At 45.5% G+C, this 19,049-nt stretch overlaps 2 protein-coding genes across 2 annotated transcripts in view; both read right to left on the minus strand.

The window, feature by feature from the left end:
- The window catches only part of antxr2a (ANTXR cell adhesion molecule 2a), a 120,766-nt gene that overhangs the window by 17,799 nt on the left and 83,918 nt on the right, over positions 1-19,049 (minus strand). The gene's annotated exons all lie outside the window — the stretch shown is intronic.
- On the minus strand, positions 6,602-7,810 carry LOC310872669 (beta-1,3-galactosyltransferase 1-like; the record flags this gene model as incomplete). Its single annotated transcript, XM_083784713.1, has 1 exon — positions 6,602-7,810. The coding sequence occupies one exon, from the start codon at positions 7,808-7,810 to the stop codon at positions 6,602-6,604; it is 1,209 nt and encodes a 402-aa protein (XP_083640839.1).

Raw genomic sequence — 19,049 nt, forward strand, 5'->3', positions numbered from 1 at the left:
AAAGAATATATATTCAAAGTTTTGTGCCATATTTTCAAGATTTAAAAAAATAGCAGATCTACAAGCTCGTAGCGCGGCACCGAGGGAACCAGCTCCCCACGGTTAGCTTAGGCCTGCGTTATGCTAATCTGATCCCATATGCTGTGGAAGTTGTGATGGAAGCCACGCCCGGAGCCTTGTCTCAAAGCCTCAGTATTAACTGTAATATATGCAAACAAAACAGAGACACACGCCGTTTGCTATTCCCCTGCCATTAAAAAACATATAACGCTTTCCTATAACGGCAAGGTTAGCGGTGATGCAATTCATTACAATGTGCTTATACTGTATATACTGTATGTCTCACAAGATAGTTCACCTAAGAGGGCCTACATAATTAGGATATTATGATCACAGAGCATATCCCCCCCCCCCCCCTCCCGCTTACAACTTGTGTGTGTACAAGTTTAGTTTAATTTGTCTCATTAGTAATTCGTTGCACGCTGTGTCAGGAGTCCCACAAATAGCCCATACTTCTTGTACCATTGGCTATTTTCCCGCGTGCGCTTAAAGTACGTATAAATTAAGCATTAGGGCAATGTGCATGCTAATTACTCCGCCTCTCCCCGTACTCCTTTATATGCTTTTCAACACAGCATGTCAACGTTGCTCTCCTTTGAAGGAAAACACACCCGGCCTGTCATGTTTTATGCATACGCGCTTCAGTTTAATTCCTCTATCACGCTGCACTCACGGAATGTGGCCTGACTGCTGCTTCGGCTTATATTATTCTACACCGTGCAGGTTTCGCACATTTTCACTGCAGATGCTCGGCTCGCGTTGGGATGCCAGCAAACACCACGCGGTGCCGTGATCAAATATGACACCAGTCTGCTCGGGACAGGCACGCGTTAGCCTATGGCTTTATTTCAACTTCATATGAGGACCGCTAAATGGTAATGCCCCCCCCCCCCCAAAAAACAAACAAACAAACAAAAACAAAATGGGTTAAGCACGGCCGTTGCTTTCCGACATATTCATTATTTCTGTGCCACGAGGTGGCAGCAGAGTGTATATAGGTAAACCCTGCCAGAGCTTTTTTGCAAATTATTTGGTCATTTTCATCTCCGGTTTCCTGCCATTGTTACGATCGGCTTGCATTAGCATTAGCTCAGTAATTAGTATAAAAAACGGAGGCGTTGTTTACTAATTACTCTTTTTTTGTACTAGTCAACTAGTAACGATCACTAGAAATGAAAGCCCTCCTCCTAACCCCAACCTAATCTTTCCCTAAGTGTAAGGCTATAATTCGGGGCGGCTGTGGCTCAGGAGGTAGAGCAGGTCGTTGGTTCGAATCCCGGCTCCTCCTCCTGTCCACATGTCGAAGTGTCCTTGGGCAAGACCCACTGACCACCACCATCGGTGTGTGAATGTGGTGAAGTGAGGACGCTGGCGTCGACTGTTCGCCGCTTCACCTCCCAATGTATGAATGAATGAATGGACAATTGAAAAGAGCTTTGAGTAAAGCACGTAATGCGTAGAAAAGCGCTATAAAAATGCAATCCATTACAAGTCCCCGGACCTTTTAAAACCCTAAACAACAACGACTTCTATGAGGAGCACCAGGGAAACATTTCCTCACAATGTGATTGTTTTTCTCAGACAGAAACATTCTTAACTCCATTTTAACGTTGCGATTGTTTATTTGTTTTATTTTCTTTTATTATAAATTAACGCCATACTTGGTCATCCTACAGCGTCACACAAGAGCATCACAAGGAGCAGATCTACAAGCGCAAACGCAACAGAAAGCGACACTTTCCGAGCTTGTAGATCTTCTGCTTTTGCCATTTCTTTTTTTCTTTTTTAACCCATTCTGGAAGGGAATCCCTTTTGGTGTTTTAAGCATCACGTTATACTTTAGCTATTGAAAAATAGCAGATCTACAAGCTCATAGTGCGGCACCTACCTAGTGCCGCGCTACGAGCTTGTAGGTCTGTTTTTTTTTTTTTATCGTGAAAATGTGGTGCAAATCTTTGAATATATATTCTTTCAGAGCGAGAGTTTTTAAATCAAATCTTTGTTTCTGGGGGGGGGGGGGGGGGAGCGTCCACTTACATATAATTTCAGGGGTCCTTGACAATATTGAGAACCACTGATATAGAAACATAAGGCATTTCAGAAAACTGTCAGGATTTAGAAGACTTTTTTTTTTAATTTCGACGTCAGGTCTAAATTGGCTAAAAGTAACAGTTTTGGACATCATGAGATGTCCACCCGGCAGAGACAAAATGCTACTATACACACACACACACACACACACACACACACACACACACGCACGCGCACGCACACGCACACACACACAGAGCAAGAAGCCCCTCGTCTCGTCTCCCCCGGCGGGGGGTGGGTGGGTGGGGGGGCTTCATTAGCGGCGGTTTGCATCATGCGCGGTGGGAGAACCTTCACATGTGATCAGGGGCTCCATTCTTTATCACCTCCCCGCGCGGCGCGGCGCCCAGAGACGGACCGACCACGTAACCTTCACAGACCTGCTGCCCACACGTCTGCGTCTTCATTAGCCCTCTGAGGCCCCGAGCACCGCGTCCGTGTGTCGCGTCCGTGTGTCGCCTCACTTGCATCTCAATTACATAAGACAAGCCCTTCAGGTGTTTAAATCACGCCTCGAGACATTTCCACGCATAGTATGAGCTGTTTTTTGATGTTGAAAGTGACACTGTGTACGTCGTGTTATGTTTTAAATGAAGTTGTGGTTTTTATTATTTTATTGTAAAGCCCTTCGGTACAACTTTGTTGTTATTTAAATGTGCTATATAAATAAAGATGGTATATGGTATGGTATCGTTTTAAAGAGCTTGTAGATCTGCTATTTTTTGAAAAATCGAGGATACTGTGGCGCAAATCTTTGAATATATATATATCTTGCTTCTGGGAGGTCCCTGGAACAACATATTTTCAGATGGGGGTCCACAACCAGTTACATACCTAGGCCTATATATTTTTTCCTTGACATGAAATAGTTTGCCAGTTACCAGTTTTTCAGAGAACGGTCAGGACTTAGAAGAGGTTTTGTAGAATGTGGTCTCGGGTCTCAATGGGTTAGTGGCGGTGTCACCGCACTGCCAGCGCCGCGCGGAGCCCAACCGTACCGCCATGGGGCCCCGACGGGAACGGACAGGGGGGGGGGGGGGGGGGGGAAGAGAGAGAGAGAGAGAGAGAGAGAGAGAGAGAGAGAGAGAGAGAGAGAGAGAGAGAGAGAGAGAGAGAGAGAGAGCACCGCGACAAGGCGAGACGCGGCGACAGGACAGTGTGAAAGACACGGGGAAGAGGGACAAAACATACTCTCCCCACATGCCTTCGGCCTGGTGGAGACAATGACATTAGGAATCGAAATATAACAGAGGGTGTTGAACTTGTAGATCTGCTATGCAGATCAACAGTGTGTGTGTGTGTGTGTGTGTGTGTGTGTGTGTGTGTGTGTGTGTGTGTGTGTAAGGGTGTGTGTGTGTGTGTGTGTGTGTGTGCGTGTGTGTGTCTGTGCAAAAGTGACACTTGGTGGTGAACAAACGCCATTTACGTGCTTGGACAGTCCCAGCCACTTAGACACACGTAGCTGTCTATAGGAGTGGTTGCACCACTCAAAAAAAAAAAAAAAACTTTAATGACGGAGAACTCCGTCAGAAGCAGCTCACGGCTGACGGAATAGTTGCGCCATAAGCAATGAATGTGTTAAGTGGGCGTGTCCTATGGGTGTTGGGGACATCTGACAGGGGTTAAGACCATTAAGACCATTAAAACCATTAAGACCATTAAAACCATTAAGACCATTAAGACCATTAAGACCGCACAGAGGACGAGCCTGCGTGTGCATCTGTGCTCCCACACGGTCAGGGATTCAACGCCTGAGACGTCCTAGATACACAGACAGACAGACAGACAGACGGACCCGAAGCCTTGTGCCGTGCAAACACACAGCTCTGTCTGTCTGTCTGTCTCAGTATGACCTGCAGCCCGATTGGGGTCACAGGAGGAGTGCTTATACGTCATCACACACGCACGCAACAATAAAAGTATAGTTGTTTTCTTGTTTTATTAATAATAATTATTATTATTTATTTTGCATTACACCCAGATTTATGTCCACAACTGTGTGATTTTTTAAATTATTTCGATTTTTTCCGTTGCTCTATTCATTCGTTCTGAGCGACTCGAGTCCCACGACAACCTATATAATATTTACTGTCCCACGACAACATATATATTTACTACAACATGACAACCTATATTTACTGTCCCACGACAACCTATATTTACTATATTTACTCCCAGTGGAAAAAAAGGGCCCAGAGTTTTTTTTTTGGAACCATCTCAGCGAGCAGGAATGCCTAAGTGCCGAGGGAAACAATTTAAAAGCCATTAGAAAGGTGCGGTGCATTAATTAGGCGTTTCACCATTAATCAGTACAAATGGAGGTGAGACAACCTATCAGTTGTAGAAGATCAAGCCGTCATCAAGGTTAATACATTTAGGACGAAAACCTATGTTTCTATGTCAGTCGTTCTCAACCATTTTCATGTCAAGGACCCCCAAGATTATATGTATTTGGCGGCCGACCCCCATCTGGAAATATGTTGTTCCAGGGATCCCCCCAGAAGCAAAGATTTGAGTTAAAAACGTTCGCTCTGAAAGAATATATATTCAAAGATTTGCGCCACATTTTTACGATTTTTCAAAAATAGCAGATCTACAAGCTCATGGCGCGGTGCTTGTAGATCTGCTATTTTTCAATAGCAAGTATAACATAATGCTTAAAACACCAAAAGGGGTTCCCACCCAGAATGGGTTAATACACTGATTCATAAACCACGGCCATCATCAGCATCAGAAACATGGACTGTAATGATGAACGATGGTTGGATCACATGCCATGGTTTCCACCCAACCTTTCGTGCATAGGATTATCATGCCACGTTTTCCCCCCAACCTTTCGTGAGCATAGGATTCTCATGCCACGTTTTCCCCCCAACCTTTCGTAGAGCATAGGATTCTCATGCCACATTTTCCCCCCAACCTTTCGACTAACTGTTCAGGAGGAGAAAAACTACCCAAAATGAGTTCATAGCACAGACTCTTCACATACAAGAGCATGTCTGATATAAATGTCAGAGATGAAATCGACATATAAATATGAAATAAATGCTTAAACATGTAGCTAGCTCTTTTTCTCAACTCGCCGTTTTCTGCAAGACATTACTCTGTAAGAAATCTCCAAAACATTTTTTCTTTCACTGGCACGAGTTTAGGGTTGCAACTAGGGCTGACCTCGATTAGTCGAATAGTCGACTAATCGATCGGAACGGGTCTCAGTCGACTGTCCACCTCTTAGTCGATGTTCATCAAAAAAAAAAAATATATATATATATATATATATATATATATATATATTGTATATAAAAATACAATATTTACAAAAATATACAAAAATATTGTATTATTCCACTAGGTCTGTGGGGGACATAAACACATTTGAACATTCTGACTGTTCAAATCTCCAATGTGCATGTGGAGTGTGTCTGCCTGTGTGGCAATGTGCCACTGCCTGTGACTTGAATCGCACAGTGCGCTGGCCTGATAGACTCCAGAATCTCAATCTCACCTGCTGTGCTCAATCTGGCTAATGACAAGCCTCTCAGTCGATGTTCACCAAAAAAAAAAAGGGTTTAGTCGGGGACAGCCAAGGGGCCAGCTAGGCACTCCAATGTTGAAGCGCTGGGCCCTAGTGGTAAGCGGAAGGACTGCAGGCGGACCCGTGGATTCTTGACGAGGAAACCCCGTGCAACCGAGCGATCAATGTTAAAGCCCAGCTGCACTTCCGCATTTGGGCACCAAAATGTGGTGCCCAAATGCTGAATCAGCGAAAAAATGTGGAAATAGACGGTACTTCCGGCAGCCTTCCGGGTGCTTCAAAACGCCACTGAGCAACTTCCACTGACATGAATAGCGGAGGGGGCGGAGCTTCGCGCCAGTTTAGTCTCTATCCTTTTAATACTCTATGGGGACAGCCCTAGTTGCAACTAATTATTACTTCCTTAGAAATCATTCTAACACGACTTTGTCCATGAATCGAATAATTAAGAAGCTTAGGGTTTTTTTAGGGGCGCTAACAAATAAAAATAAAAACGCCATTGACAATGGACAGAGTTTAATGTTTGTTTTGTCACTAACACAAACATTAAATGCCATTAACAATGTACAGTATAATGTTTGTGTTGGTAAAGCGCCCCTCACTTCACACGGGTGTGATTTTATATAGGCCTAGGTTCTTTTTGACGATAAGATCTAAGTGAATTACGTGAATAAACAACGTTTTATCTCACAGGTTCTGGATTTTATTTGCTTTCAGGTAAGGTTCTAAGAACCTAATTTAGGCTCTGCACAGGAGGCAATTCTCTTTTTGTTGTTGCAAAAGAACAAGTTCTCGGGCGCCCATGTTATGTGGGAGAGTTGGTGTTTATAGCGCATGCCACGTATATATTCCGTTGCCGTGGAAATGGCAATCGGGCACAGCTGGGCGCAGCTGGGTGTGGACTTGTCCACTTCTTTAAACGTTGCAAGTCGGAAATTGTACGGAACTCGCACAACGCTTACAACCTTCATAGTATAGATGTCTCGTAGGGAATGGGAGTGGAGTGAGTGGAATTCCCAGGTGTTTCATTAACAGCCCCAGATACACATCCTCCAGATAAACGGCATCAACGTGCCTGGAGGCTTCCAGGAACATTCGAGGCAGGTCTGAGGAGAAAACGTAGCCGCCTCCTGATGCAAATGGTGGGTAATGCGAGTCAGGGAAAGCATCACGAGGCAGGAACCATTTTGAATCTTTGTCTCTGATAACTCCACCCCGTTGCACCACGTCTCCAGTCATGTAGCCGTCGCGAGGAGCGTCCAGCAGCATGTCCACCAGGTTGTGCACGTTGAGGAACATGTCAGTGTCGATCTTCATGGCGTACGAGGCGGAGGGGCAGCGAGATTCCAGCCACTCCATCATGACCATGGTCTTAATGGTCAGGTTGTTGTAAGTGTCCAGGAAGTCGGCCTGCAGCAGGTCCCGGTGGTCTCCGCTCTCCTCCAGCACGTCCCGTTGGACGCGTTCCGCGTCCTCTCCCGTCGGCAGCCCCAGCAAGAAGAACAGGCTCACCCGCTGGCCCAGCACTGGACTTTGGGTGTCGCCTCCCCACATCCGGCGGATGGTGTCCCGGTTGGCCCTCTCGCGGGGATGCGCCGGGACGATCAGCACCACAAAAGGCTCCCGCTGTTGACATTGGTCGGCCTCGTCCACGACAAAGTGGTATTCATGGGGATACTCCACGTAGTACGACCGTCCCGGGGAAACATGCAGGTCGCTCGCCGCTGATGGTGGCACATTGGGGCTCATTGGGGCTGACACGTTGGGGGTGTGTCCGCTGGCTCCATACATGGACACGTTGGGTGTGTCCCCGCTGGCTCCATACATGGACACGTTGGGGGTGTGTCCTCTGGCTCCATACATGGACACGTTGGGGGTGTGTCCGCTGGCTCCATACATGGACACGTTGGGGGTGTGTCCGCTGGCTCCATACATGGACACGTTGGGGGTGTGTCCGCTGGCTCCATACATGGACACGTTGGGGGTGTGTCCGCTGGCTCCATACATGGACACGTTGGGGGTGTGTCCAGCGGCTCCATGCACGGGAAGACCATCGCCTTTAAACACTATCATCAATAGAATGAAAGAGGCCAGGCCCATGAAGCAGCTGATCCGGGTCCTCATATTTCTTTCTTCTAGGGTTCACACTCGGGCTGAAGACGACCACAGAGAAGAGCTGTTGGCCGTGCAGTTGTCTTATAGTCTGAGCAGAGCCCTGGTCTGACGTCACACAGCAAACACAAACGGTTACCACCACGGTGCTGAACGATGTGACCGATTTGCACGGCTGCTTTGTCCCTTATTTGGAAGTTGACAGTGTTTCTCCAAACAGTCTGGAATCATCTGAGGTCCTATGCAGGCTAGTATGTTACAGAGCCAGCACAAGTTCTGCAAAACACACAGTTTTGAGGCGCGCTAGACCCTACTACATCAAGCTTTATAGTTACCGTCCGTCCACACACTTCATATTAAATAAACATTAAATTCCCATTGACAACTAGGTAAAGTGCCCCTTGGGGCACAGGTCTCCACCAGGGCAGGTCAGGTTGAGGCCTCCTGGTGGAGCTATAATAGGCCAATGTGAAAAGGGTGCCATTTCTTCTTACGCCTTGGATGATTTGAGGCATTTCTTTCTAAAAATGTGTTTTGCAAAGATCCACCTGTTGGTGGCGCTATAACAGGCCAATGTGAAAAGGGTGGGATATATTCCTCAGCCTAGTAGGAAAGTCTGTGAAAGATTTCACGTAAATTGCACGCTGCGTTCATGATTTGAGGCTTTTTGTTCAAAATGGGCCAATCCTGCAAACTTTGAAAGCCAATGTTAGCCAATTAGGATGGAATATGAAATATCTGACAGATCTGTCTTGAACACATGACTATAGAGATGGTGTGTAACGATTTGCGGGATGTTTGGACAGAATCTGGAGGAGTAATATATAAGACCTACAAGTTAATATATAGACCTACAAGCTCATAGCGCGCCACTCGGTGGTGCGCTATGAGATTGTAGGTCTGCTATTTTTGAAAAATCGGGTAAATGTTCCTCAAATGTGGAATATATTTTTTCAGAACAAACGTTTTTAACTCAAATCTTTGCTTCTGGAGGGTCCCTGGAACAACATATTTTCAGATGGGGGTCGGAGGCCAATTACAGATCATTTTTGGGATCCTTGACATGAAATATTGAGTGATATAGGCCTAGAAACAGGTATTTCAGAAAACTGTCAGGATTTAGAAGACTTATTTTTCAGGCTACAAGCACCTGTAATTAGCTGCCAGGGATCCACTGGTTGCGATACAGGGATCTGATGAATGAAACGCTATTCCAGAACAACTCAACGGCAAAGTATTTAACAAACTATGAGGTGAACTTCAGTCCCCACGCACGCACGCATGCACACACGCGCGCACGCGCACACGCACACACACACACACACAAAATTAATTATGGAAGAGTGTCTGTAATTTATTCATGGAATAGTCAAGCTCCATTGGTGGAAAAAAAAGCATGGAGAATTCAACCCATGGTCCCATGCAGAGGTTTTAAAAAAAGAAAGACTTAAGATGCCTTAACCCATTTTGGGCGGAAACCCCTTTTGGTGTTTTAAGGATTATGTTATACTTTAGCTATAGAAAAATAGCAGATCTACAAGCTCATAGCGCGGCACTCGGTGCCGCTATGTATGTAGGTCTGCTATTTATCTTGAAAATGCGGCACACAGCTTTGAATATATAGTCTTTCAGAGTCAAAGATTTAACTCAAATCTTTGCTTCTGGCGGTGTCGTCCCTGGAACAACATATTTTCAGATGGGGGTCGGCGGACAATTAAATAAAATCTTGGGGTCCTTGACATGGAAATGTTTGAGAATGACTGACATATAGAAACATGAGTTTTTTTTCAGAAAACTGTCATGATTTACAGTAGAAGGCATTTGTAGAATCGTTCTCTGCAGGTCAAACTGGGTTAAAGAAGACATGTTGAAATCACACAGCGGACACGCTTCAAATCAACTCCGACGGGACGCGCCGAGGGACGCGCGGCCATGTTCTGTCGACATGTCCAACCGACACACCACTGGGACGTCCCGTAGAGACACAACATGGTGCATGCAGAACATCTGCTCGTCCCAGCTTAGCAAGATGTTCAAAGTTAGAAAATATTTAGGACGACCGTCGAGCCCATTCTACTCTATGGCTCCGAGACATGGACACTTTCAAAAGAAATTTAGAGAAACGGTTTGGATGGCACTTACACACCCGCCTTCTAATGAGAGCACAAAATCTGTCTTGGAAGAGCCATCCATCGACTGATCTAATATACGGCAACCTTCCCCGTGTTTCTTCACTAGTCCGATCCAGAAGAACACAGTTTGCCGGCCACTGCTACAGAGCTGACAATGTGGTTATATCTTCCCTTCTTCTCTGGAGTCCTGCCTCAAAGCAGACCAGAGGTAGAAAACTGCCGTTCCCTGATGTCATCACTAGGGACACAGGCATCAGTAAGCAGGAACTGGGGATGGCAATGAAGGACCGGGAAGTCTGCCGTTAGAACCGACCGCGGTAGAAAGAATATGATGATGCAACTTAGTTTCATCATCAGTTTCAAGGTTCCTTTATCATATTCCTTACATCGTCTTTATAAGTACACAAATGAGTGTCAATTTATTTTTGTTTATCGCTAAATCAGTGAAGTACATTTTAAATTCTGGACTTTTACTTGTAACGGAGTATTCTTGATACTTTGACTTAAGTAAAGAAATGTAGTACTTTTTTCCACCATTGCCTAGATGTGAAGTCACTGAGCTGGGGACCGCCCTGGAAGGACCCCTGTAGGGACCACAGACCACACGTTGAGAACCGTCGCTTCCACTTCCACTCTTGCGTGAGCGCTAACCGTGGCGTGATTTAACAGGTGCAATCAATTAACGACTAATGTAAGTAAAAACTCTTTTAACCCGTTCTGTACGGGAACCCCTGTTGGTGTTTTAAGCATTGTGTTGTACTTTAGCTATTGGAAAATAGCAGATCTACAAGCTCGTAGCACGGTACGAGCTTGCAGATCTGCTATTTTTTGAAAAATCGTGAAAATGTGGCGCAAATCTTTGAATATATTTCTTTCAGAGCCAAAGTTATTAACTCAAATCTTTGCTTCTTGGGGTCCCTGGAACTATTTCTTTTTTTTTTACACATTTTTGACATGTTTGAGGACCACTGACATGGAAACAGGGTTTTTTCAGAAAACTGTCATGATTTAGATTAGAAGACATTAGTAGAATCGTTCCCAGGTCAAAATGGGTTAATAGCCGTTGAGCCTATATACAGATCACCCCCCCCCCACACACACACACACACACACACACACCACCACCACTAGCTCGGGTATAACGTTAATTTGCATAATGAAGCTAATTAAAAGGACGAGGGTGGCGGTGGTGAAGGAGTTAACGAGGTGGAGACGCTAATTGGACGAGGATCGACCCTTTAGCATGCAGCCCAGTGACGGCTACGTCGCTAATTAACTAAAATGGTCACCGGAGCCCCGATCTAAGCCCCTCCACCCCCACACACCCCACCCGCCCAGTTTGAAGGAGATAATTATCTCGTTTGAAGGAGATAATATCTCGTTTGAACACGATCATGTATTTTTCTGCCCATGTCGGGGCCACTCCAGGGCTCCGTAGAGAAGAGACTGTCCAACACAACACATCAAACTCTTTACCACGTTCCATCACCGCTATGAGCTTTTTATGTGTTGACGAAATTGTCAACAGTATATTTAGTCTTATAGTTTTTGTCATCGTATATAGCTTCGTGTTTATAGTCGACAAAATCGACACTGTTTGACGCGGTCGTAAATAGTTTCCGGACACATTCAGGCAGCTTCCAGAGTGACACGTCATTCAGGGCGGCGGCGTCTTTTGATTTGTTTTTTACCGGTATATAATTATGTACACATTTGCGCGATCAAATCACATCGTTTAAGTCTCGGGGCATATCATCGCTGTTAAGAATCAACACACACACACACGCACAATAAACAGAACACAAGCAGGGCTTGGATATTCACTGTGAACATACTCCGTGCATAGAAAAACCCCCCCACACGCTTTCCATCCGCTTACAAATTCAAATCCACAGTAAGAGAGTGAGAGAGAGAGGAGAGGGCAGTAACATTGGAATACATTACTCCATGTATGTATGACCAGACCCCCCCCCCCCACACACACACACACACACACACACACCCTGGAGGACAGGGACATGCGGGGGGGGGGGGGGGGGGGGGGGGGGGGGGTTGTCCAGCACGCGGCCGAGGAGCCCGGCGTCCCTCCCCAGCATAGCGGCTGACGTTAACAATAATGTAATTTAATTAAAGCCCAGATCACCCCCTGTCACCGCTCAACCCGCCAGAACCAGGGGCCCTATTCTTTTGGGCAGGGGGGGGAGGGGCTTTGATTTTAATAGGTGATGAAGAAAAAAGGCCCCGGCAAAACGGTGTGTGCACACGCACGCACACACACACACACACACACACGCATACACACGCGAGCACCGCTCCGAAGGGGGTGGGGGTCTTTTTCGGAAGTACAAACTAATGGCACCGGCAGGACATCAGTACAGATTCAATCACGGGCCTGGATGAGGGGGGGGACTCCCCCCCCAGCCACCACCACATCGCCATGTGTCCATTTTAACCCTGTCAGTTTGACCCGAGACCACATTCTACTAAATGTCTTCTATAAGTCACCAGTTCTCTGAAAAAAAAAACCCTGTGTTTCGATATCAGTGGTTCTGATATCAGTGGTTCTGATGTCGAGATGAAATGTGTCGCCATGAACTATTTCATGCGTAACCAAATGGACTTCGTTTCATTTCAAGAGTTACATTTTTGTTAAACATTTACATTACGGCTAATTTACAAGAAGTCTATACACAATATCCAACGATAACACAATATCCTTAGGGACTGAGAGGCTAAATGTCATTAAATGGAGGTCCGTGGCTCAGATGACAAATACATAACGGGCCTTGAAATGATTTACGGCATTGTGTACAGCATGTGAAGACCCTGGGAAGGTGGGGAGACCCCGGGAAGACCAATACGCCACCCGTACAGAGCGTCGCAGTCCCGCCCCCCCCCCCCTCGAGAGACCCGGAAAATAATTCCCGTTCATTTGCCTCATAAGACTTTTCGAAAAGTGTGTTTTTAAAGACGTCGACGCCGTGGACAAAGCCAACTCGAGTTATGACAAATCATGACAATAAATACAACAATGTTTTATGGGCTGATCAAATAATTAGAAAGAATTTCATCGGCCCAAAACATTGTGTTTATTGTCATGATTTTGTCATAACTCGAGTTGCCTTTGTCCGCTGAGTAAACATCTTTAAATAAATACTTTTTGAAAAGTCTATGAGGAAAATGAACAGGGGATTCTTTAGTCTGAGAGTTTATAAACGTAATCATTCGGTTTAATTTGTATAATCTGATTTACACATGAACAAATTAACACCGGACTGGATTTATTTTTACTCCGTGGACTTTGTGCTGTTAGAAAAGAAGAGATTAAAAACAACAACAAAGAAATAATCCACCGTATGAAATGTACTTCAGGTCTGAATCTTATAATAATAATAATAATACAAAAAATAACTATAAATTTTCGTGTCAAAATTGGATGAAAAGCTTATTGTGCGTGTGATTTGATGGTATTATTTTGTGGAATATCGCATCTGTTTTTATTTTTCATAAACTTGTGGAAAACAAGAGCGATACAAATCCCATACGTGCACGTATATATATATATATATATATATATATATATATATATATATATATATATATATATATATATATAATGACCAGAATTTACCTTCCATCTGATGAGCCTTCCATCGCGCAAATTCCATCTTTTCACCAGAGGAGAAAAGCTTTCAGCACTTTTCACATACTAGAGCATGTCTGAAATAAGTGTCAGAGCTGAAATCGACATGGAAATATGAAATAAATGCTTAAACATGTAGCTAGGTGTAATGTTAGAGTCCTCAGAATTGAACCGTTCAAGCCTGTTATATATAGATAGATAGATAGATAGATAGATAGATAGATAGATAGATAGATAGATAGATAGATAGATAGATAGATAGATAGATAGATAGATAGATAGATAGATAGATAGATACTTTATTTGTCCTTTCGGAAATTTGTTTTGTGCACAGCAGTCATCAGGATATACATAAAACATGCAAACAAACAGATCACACAGTACATATATATATATATATATATATATATATATATAAAACTAGGCACTGCATGTGGTGTATTAGGGGATGATAAAGCCATCATACCGACAAGCGTATGAATGAATTCAGAGCATCTGTGCATAATTATGAACATTGTGTGGTGTTTTCGCTGTCCCTCCCTATTCCAAGCATGTCATAACAGGATAACATGTTATTTAGATATTGCATTCTATAGTGTATAAATACTGTACTTGTAGTCTCATTGTACATAATATAGTCTACTGTTAGACGGATGTTCTTAGATTAGCTGACTTAGTTATCGATCTACAAGCTCTCAAGTGCACAAGACATTTGCCGCTGATCAGTCCAGAGGTCTGTGAGATCAGCAAACTGGTATACGTGAGAACGTTATTGCTGCAGTACTGTTGGAGATGAATGCATTGTTTTTTTGTTTGTTTTTTTAAGTCATTGCTACAAGGCTAAGTGTACAAGGTTGAATGATCTTAACTGTCGTTTCTATCTAAGTCACATTCTTATACATAGTTTCCTTGACCCAACTCTCTCTCTCTCTCTCTCTCTCTCTCTCTCTCTCTCACAAGCACGCACGCACACACACACACACACACACACGCACGCACACGCACACGCACACGCACACGCACACGCACACGCACACACACACACACACACACACACACACACACACACACACACACACACACACACACACACACACACACACACACACACACACACACATACACATACACATACACACACACACACACACACACACACACACACACACACACACGCACACACACACACACACAGCAAGCCCCTGGGCTAGGGACTTGCTGATAACAGGATTACCAATCATGGGGTCCCTGTGTGCATGTGTGTGCTTATGTGTGTGCGCGCACGTGCGTATGCGTGTGCGTGTGTGTGTGTGTGTGTGAGGGGGGATTAACACAGGAACCATTATTACAACCAGTTGCATCGTAGGACATCTGCCCTACTTTGCCTCGCTTCATGTACAAATACGTAATCTGGTTAAGAGAGGGGGGGTGAGGGAGGGGGGGGAGGGGAGGTGGGGTCGATTCGTAAAACAATACAGTAATTTAAATTAAAAGTTCCGGATTGCAGCTTTAATTTACTGTAACTCAGAGCGGCTACGAAAAAGGAACCCAATCGATCATTTAAGCATTATGTTATACTTAAAGGTTTTATGACATTCATTTTCATTTATTTTTCCTTTTTCTTTTAGGTTTTATGACCTCAATTACACCCAAAAAACCTGAACTTTGAACATTCAGTGGATTTTCTGTGGTCTGAAGTTTTCTTTGGGGTTTGGAAGCCTTTTGAGCTACAATGAAAAAAGGCAAAACAGTGAAAACAGTGACATCTGCTGGCAAATCCCATTGACATATATGGGATTTGCTGGATCTTACATCACAATCTGCCGGCAAATCAGAGCACCTGTTTGAGCCAGAAAACCCCAGATCACAGAAAATCTACTGAATGTTAAAAGTTCATGTTTTTTGGGTGCAATTGAGATTAGAAAACCTAAAAAAAATAAGAACAATTCCAAAACCTTTTTTTTTCATGTCACAATCCCTTTAAGCTATTGAAAAATAGCAGATCTACAAGCTCGAGCTTGTCGGTCTGCTATTTTTGAAAAATCGTAAAAAATGTGCCGCAAATCTTTGAATATATATTCTTTCAGAGCAAACGTTTTTATAACTCAAATCTTTGCTTCTGGGTGGCGTCCCCCTGGAACAACATATGTTCAGATGGGGGGTCGGTGGCCAAATACAGGTATAATTTTGGGGCTTCTTGACATGAAAATGTTTGAGAACCACTGACACTGAAACATGAGGCTTTTCAGAAAACTGTCAGGATTCAGAAGACATTTAGTAGAATCCTTCCCAGGTCTCTCTCTCCCTATACCATCTAACAGCACATAAAGACCAACCCCTGTGCTGTGGTGTCCCTTTTCTGGGCATGTTCAGGAGAAAACATGTCGAAAGTATGGGCGAACATTTGCAGAAAATAGATAAACTACACAAGCCTTGCAATTTGCATTTATTTCACCATAGTATATACGCTGTACATGCATGGTGGGAGAGGGGCAGTTGTTTTATACAGACGGGTAAAAAGGGGCAGGGGCTGAAGCCCCCTTTGATGTCTATATATGTGTGCACCAGAGTAATCTAGTGAGAGAGTACAGCGACACGCTTTGATCTCGCCGCAAAGCGGGGTGACTCTATGCCATAGTTCCAATGTTTGGAACTATAGCCCATATAGACTCTATGGGCTATAGTTCCAAACATTGGAACTATCCCATTGAGATAGAATGAGCACTTCCGCATTCCATTGTTAACAATGGACACTATAGTGTCGCCACTCTCTTACTATTCCACTCGGGTGGGGTGCACGTGCCTGGGGTTGAACATCGAGCAGGGATAATTATGGGCCCGGTCTAACTTTTTTTTTTGGGGGGGGGTGGGGGGGGGGGGGGTTGTTTCCCAGCCCCCCCCCCCCCCCCGCAACAGACAGCTCTCCCCCCCCCGGTCTCATCCACGACACTTCATTAATTTTGACACTTTGGTTTAATTCCAATTAGCCTCCGTTAATTAGGCTAAATGTCATGCTCTCTGATCCACCGGCTCCTCTCAGCTCAGAGTTCTTCTCCTCCTCCTCGTTATACTGATGATGGAGGCCCTTTATTTTAATCGCTACATTTCTTTATATAATTGGAGGGTAAATAAGATGAAATGATTTTACACTCTGAAATATTAGTTAACTTCTAAGAGCATGCGAGCGGAGCAGAGTGGTGGGAGGAGGGGGGAGCTCCAAGGGGCAGGCAGGCAGGCACACACACACACACACACACACACACACACACACACACACACACACACACACACACACACACACACACACACACACACACACACACACACACACACACACACACACACACACAGTGTTATTTTGACAGCTATTTTAGTTTTAGTCATAGTATCTTTAGTAGTTTTCATTCAGTTTTTGTCTAGTTAATCTACAGCTGATTTAGTCGACTAAAATGTATTGTGGCGGGCCTTGATGTTTCACACTTTACACTTAAAATAAAAAAAGAAAATAGCCGATCTACAAGTTCACAATGCGTTGCGTTGCGACATGTTGTGACCTTCACTTCTTGACCGTTTCCCACGACCCTCTCTGCCATAAATAATGCCACATTCTGTGGAAAGTGACAGCACAGAACTGCCAGGACTGCAAAAAAAGTGGCCGGAAGAAGGAAAAACGGTAGAAAAAACAATAGGGGCCTTCGTCCCTTCGCCCCTTCGGGCTTGGCCCCTGATTTAAAAACAATAGGGGCCGTCGCCCCTTTGGGCTTGGCCCCTGATTTAAAAACAAACAACTGCTGCGTGTCTGAAACACGAAGCACTTGTCTTTGTGTCCATCGGTCCGTGCGACCGGGCATGCTCCAACATGAGGGGCGTGGCCCCCGACTGGGCGGGGCATGCTCCCTCGTGAGGGGCGTGGCCCCCGACTGGGCGGGGCATGCTCCCTCACGAGGGGCGTGGCCCCCGACTGGGAACCACTGCTTAGTGCTATAGCTTAGCATGGCAAAAAAAACCAACTGTCGCCTCCATCCTCAGTTATACTAACATACCAATTCCTCCTTGCCTTTTTAGTTTAGTCTCTCTCTCTCTCTCTCTCTCTCTGTATATCTCTCTCTCTCTCTCTCTCTCTGTATCTCTGTATCTCTCTCGCCCCGGCCGCCCCTGCCTGTGTATAGTGGGTCCCCTGGCTCCTGTCTGGGGCTGCATGGTGACAGCATCTTAATTTAACAGCCACTGGTCACGTTGTAAAACACCACCGTGAGAGCATTTCATTAAGTCACTGCAGCGACTTCATAGCCAGCTCTGGATGGACTCCACGAGAGAGAGAGAGAGAGAGAGAGAGAGAGAGAGAGAGAGAGAGAGAGAGAGAGAGAGAGAGAGGAGAGAGAGAGAGAGAGAGAGAGGCCTCCAGGACTATTCGGTCGGCTGGCTGACATGTTTTCTTTGTCTGCGTTCGGCAACAGTTTCTGGCCATTTATAAATACACGGGCCGTCTCATTACACCCCGCGGCCGCCTCGCTAATGCGCTACGTGTTGTTAGCGGCCCGAGCGGCGTGAGGCTAACGCACTCTAATGTATACAGACCCTCTCCCCCTCCCCTCCCCCCCACCACGACCAGGGGTGGAATCCTACTCAAGATGTTTTCCTTGTCAACACCACACGCAGTGTATAGGCCCGGGTCGGCCTAGCGGTCCGGGCACCTATATGCTGGTAATACAGCCTGACAGCGTGTCGCGGGTTCAAGTCTGGTCAAATGAGGAAGATTTAAAGTGATACGTTCTGTACAAGAAAACACAAATCAGACCCGCCTGAAGTTAGTGGTGCTGTACTGTACTGCGCTGTGCTGTACCTGTACTGTGCTGTGCTGTACCTGTGCTGTGCTGTGCTGTGCTGTGCTGTACTGTACTGTGCTGTACTGTACTGTACTGTACAGTGACACTTGGTGGTGAACAAACACTATAACGCAATGTTCTGTGCTAGGACACAGCCAGAGACACAGGGACAGACCCAGGGACACAGCCAGGGACCCATGGACAGACCCAGGGACACAGGGACAGACCCAGGTACACAGCCAGGCACACAGGGACAGACCCAGGACAGACCCAGGGACACAGGGACAGACCCAGGGACACAGCCAGGGACACTGCAGGGACAGATCCAGGGACACAGCCAGGGACCCAGGGACAGACCCAGGGACACAGCCAGGAACACAGGGACAGACCCAGGTACACAGCCAGGCACACAGGGACAGACCCAGGACAGACCCAGGGACACAGGGACAGACCCAGGACAGACCCAGGGACACAGGGACAGACCCAGGACAGACCCAGGGACACAGGGACAGACCCAGGCACACGCAGGCATGCACGCACAGAGCATCGATATCATCCCACACACTGTGTTGCTCCTCTGGCCAGGAGCAGTGCTAAACCCACACACATATTTTTTGTTTTTTAATAACGCAGTCGGCAACGCCTCGTTC

This window comes from Protomyctophum parallelum, assembly GCF_964188405.1.
Source record: "Protomyctophum parallelum genome assembly, chromosome: 15".
NCBI lineage: Eukaryota > Metazoa > Chordata > Actinopteri > Myctophiformes > Myctophidae > Protomyctophum > Protomyctophum parallelum.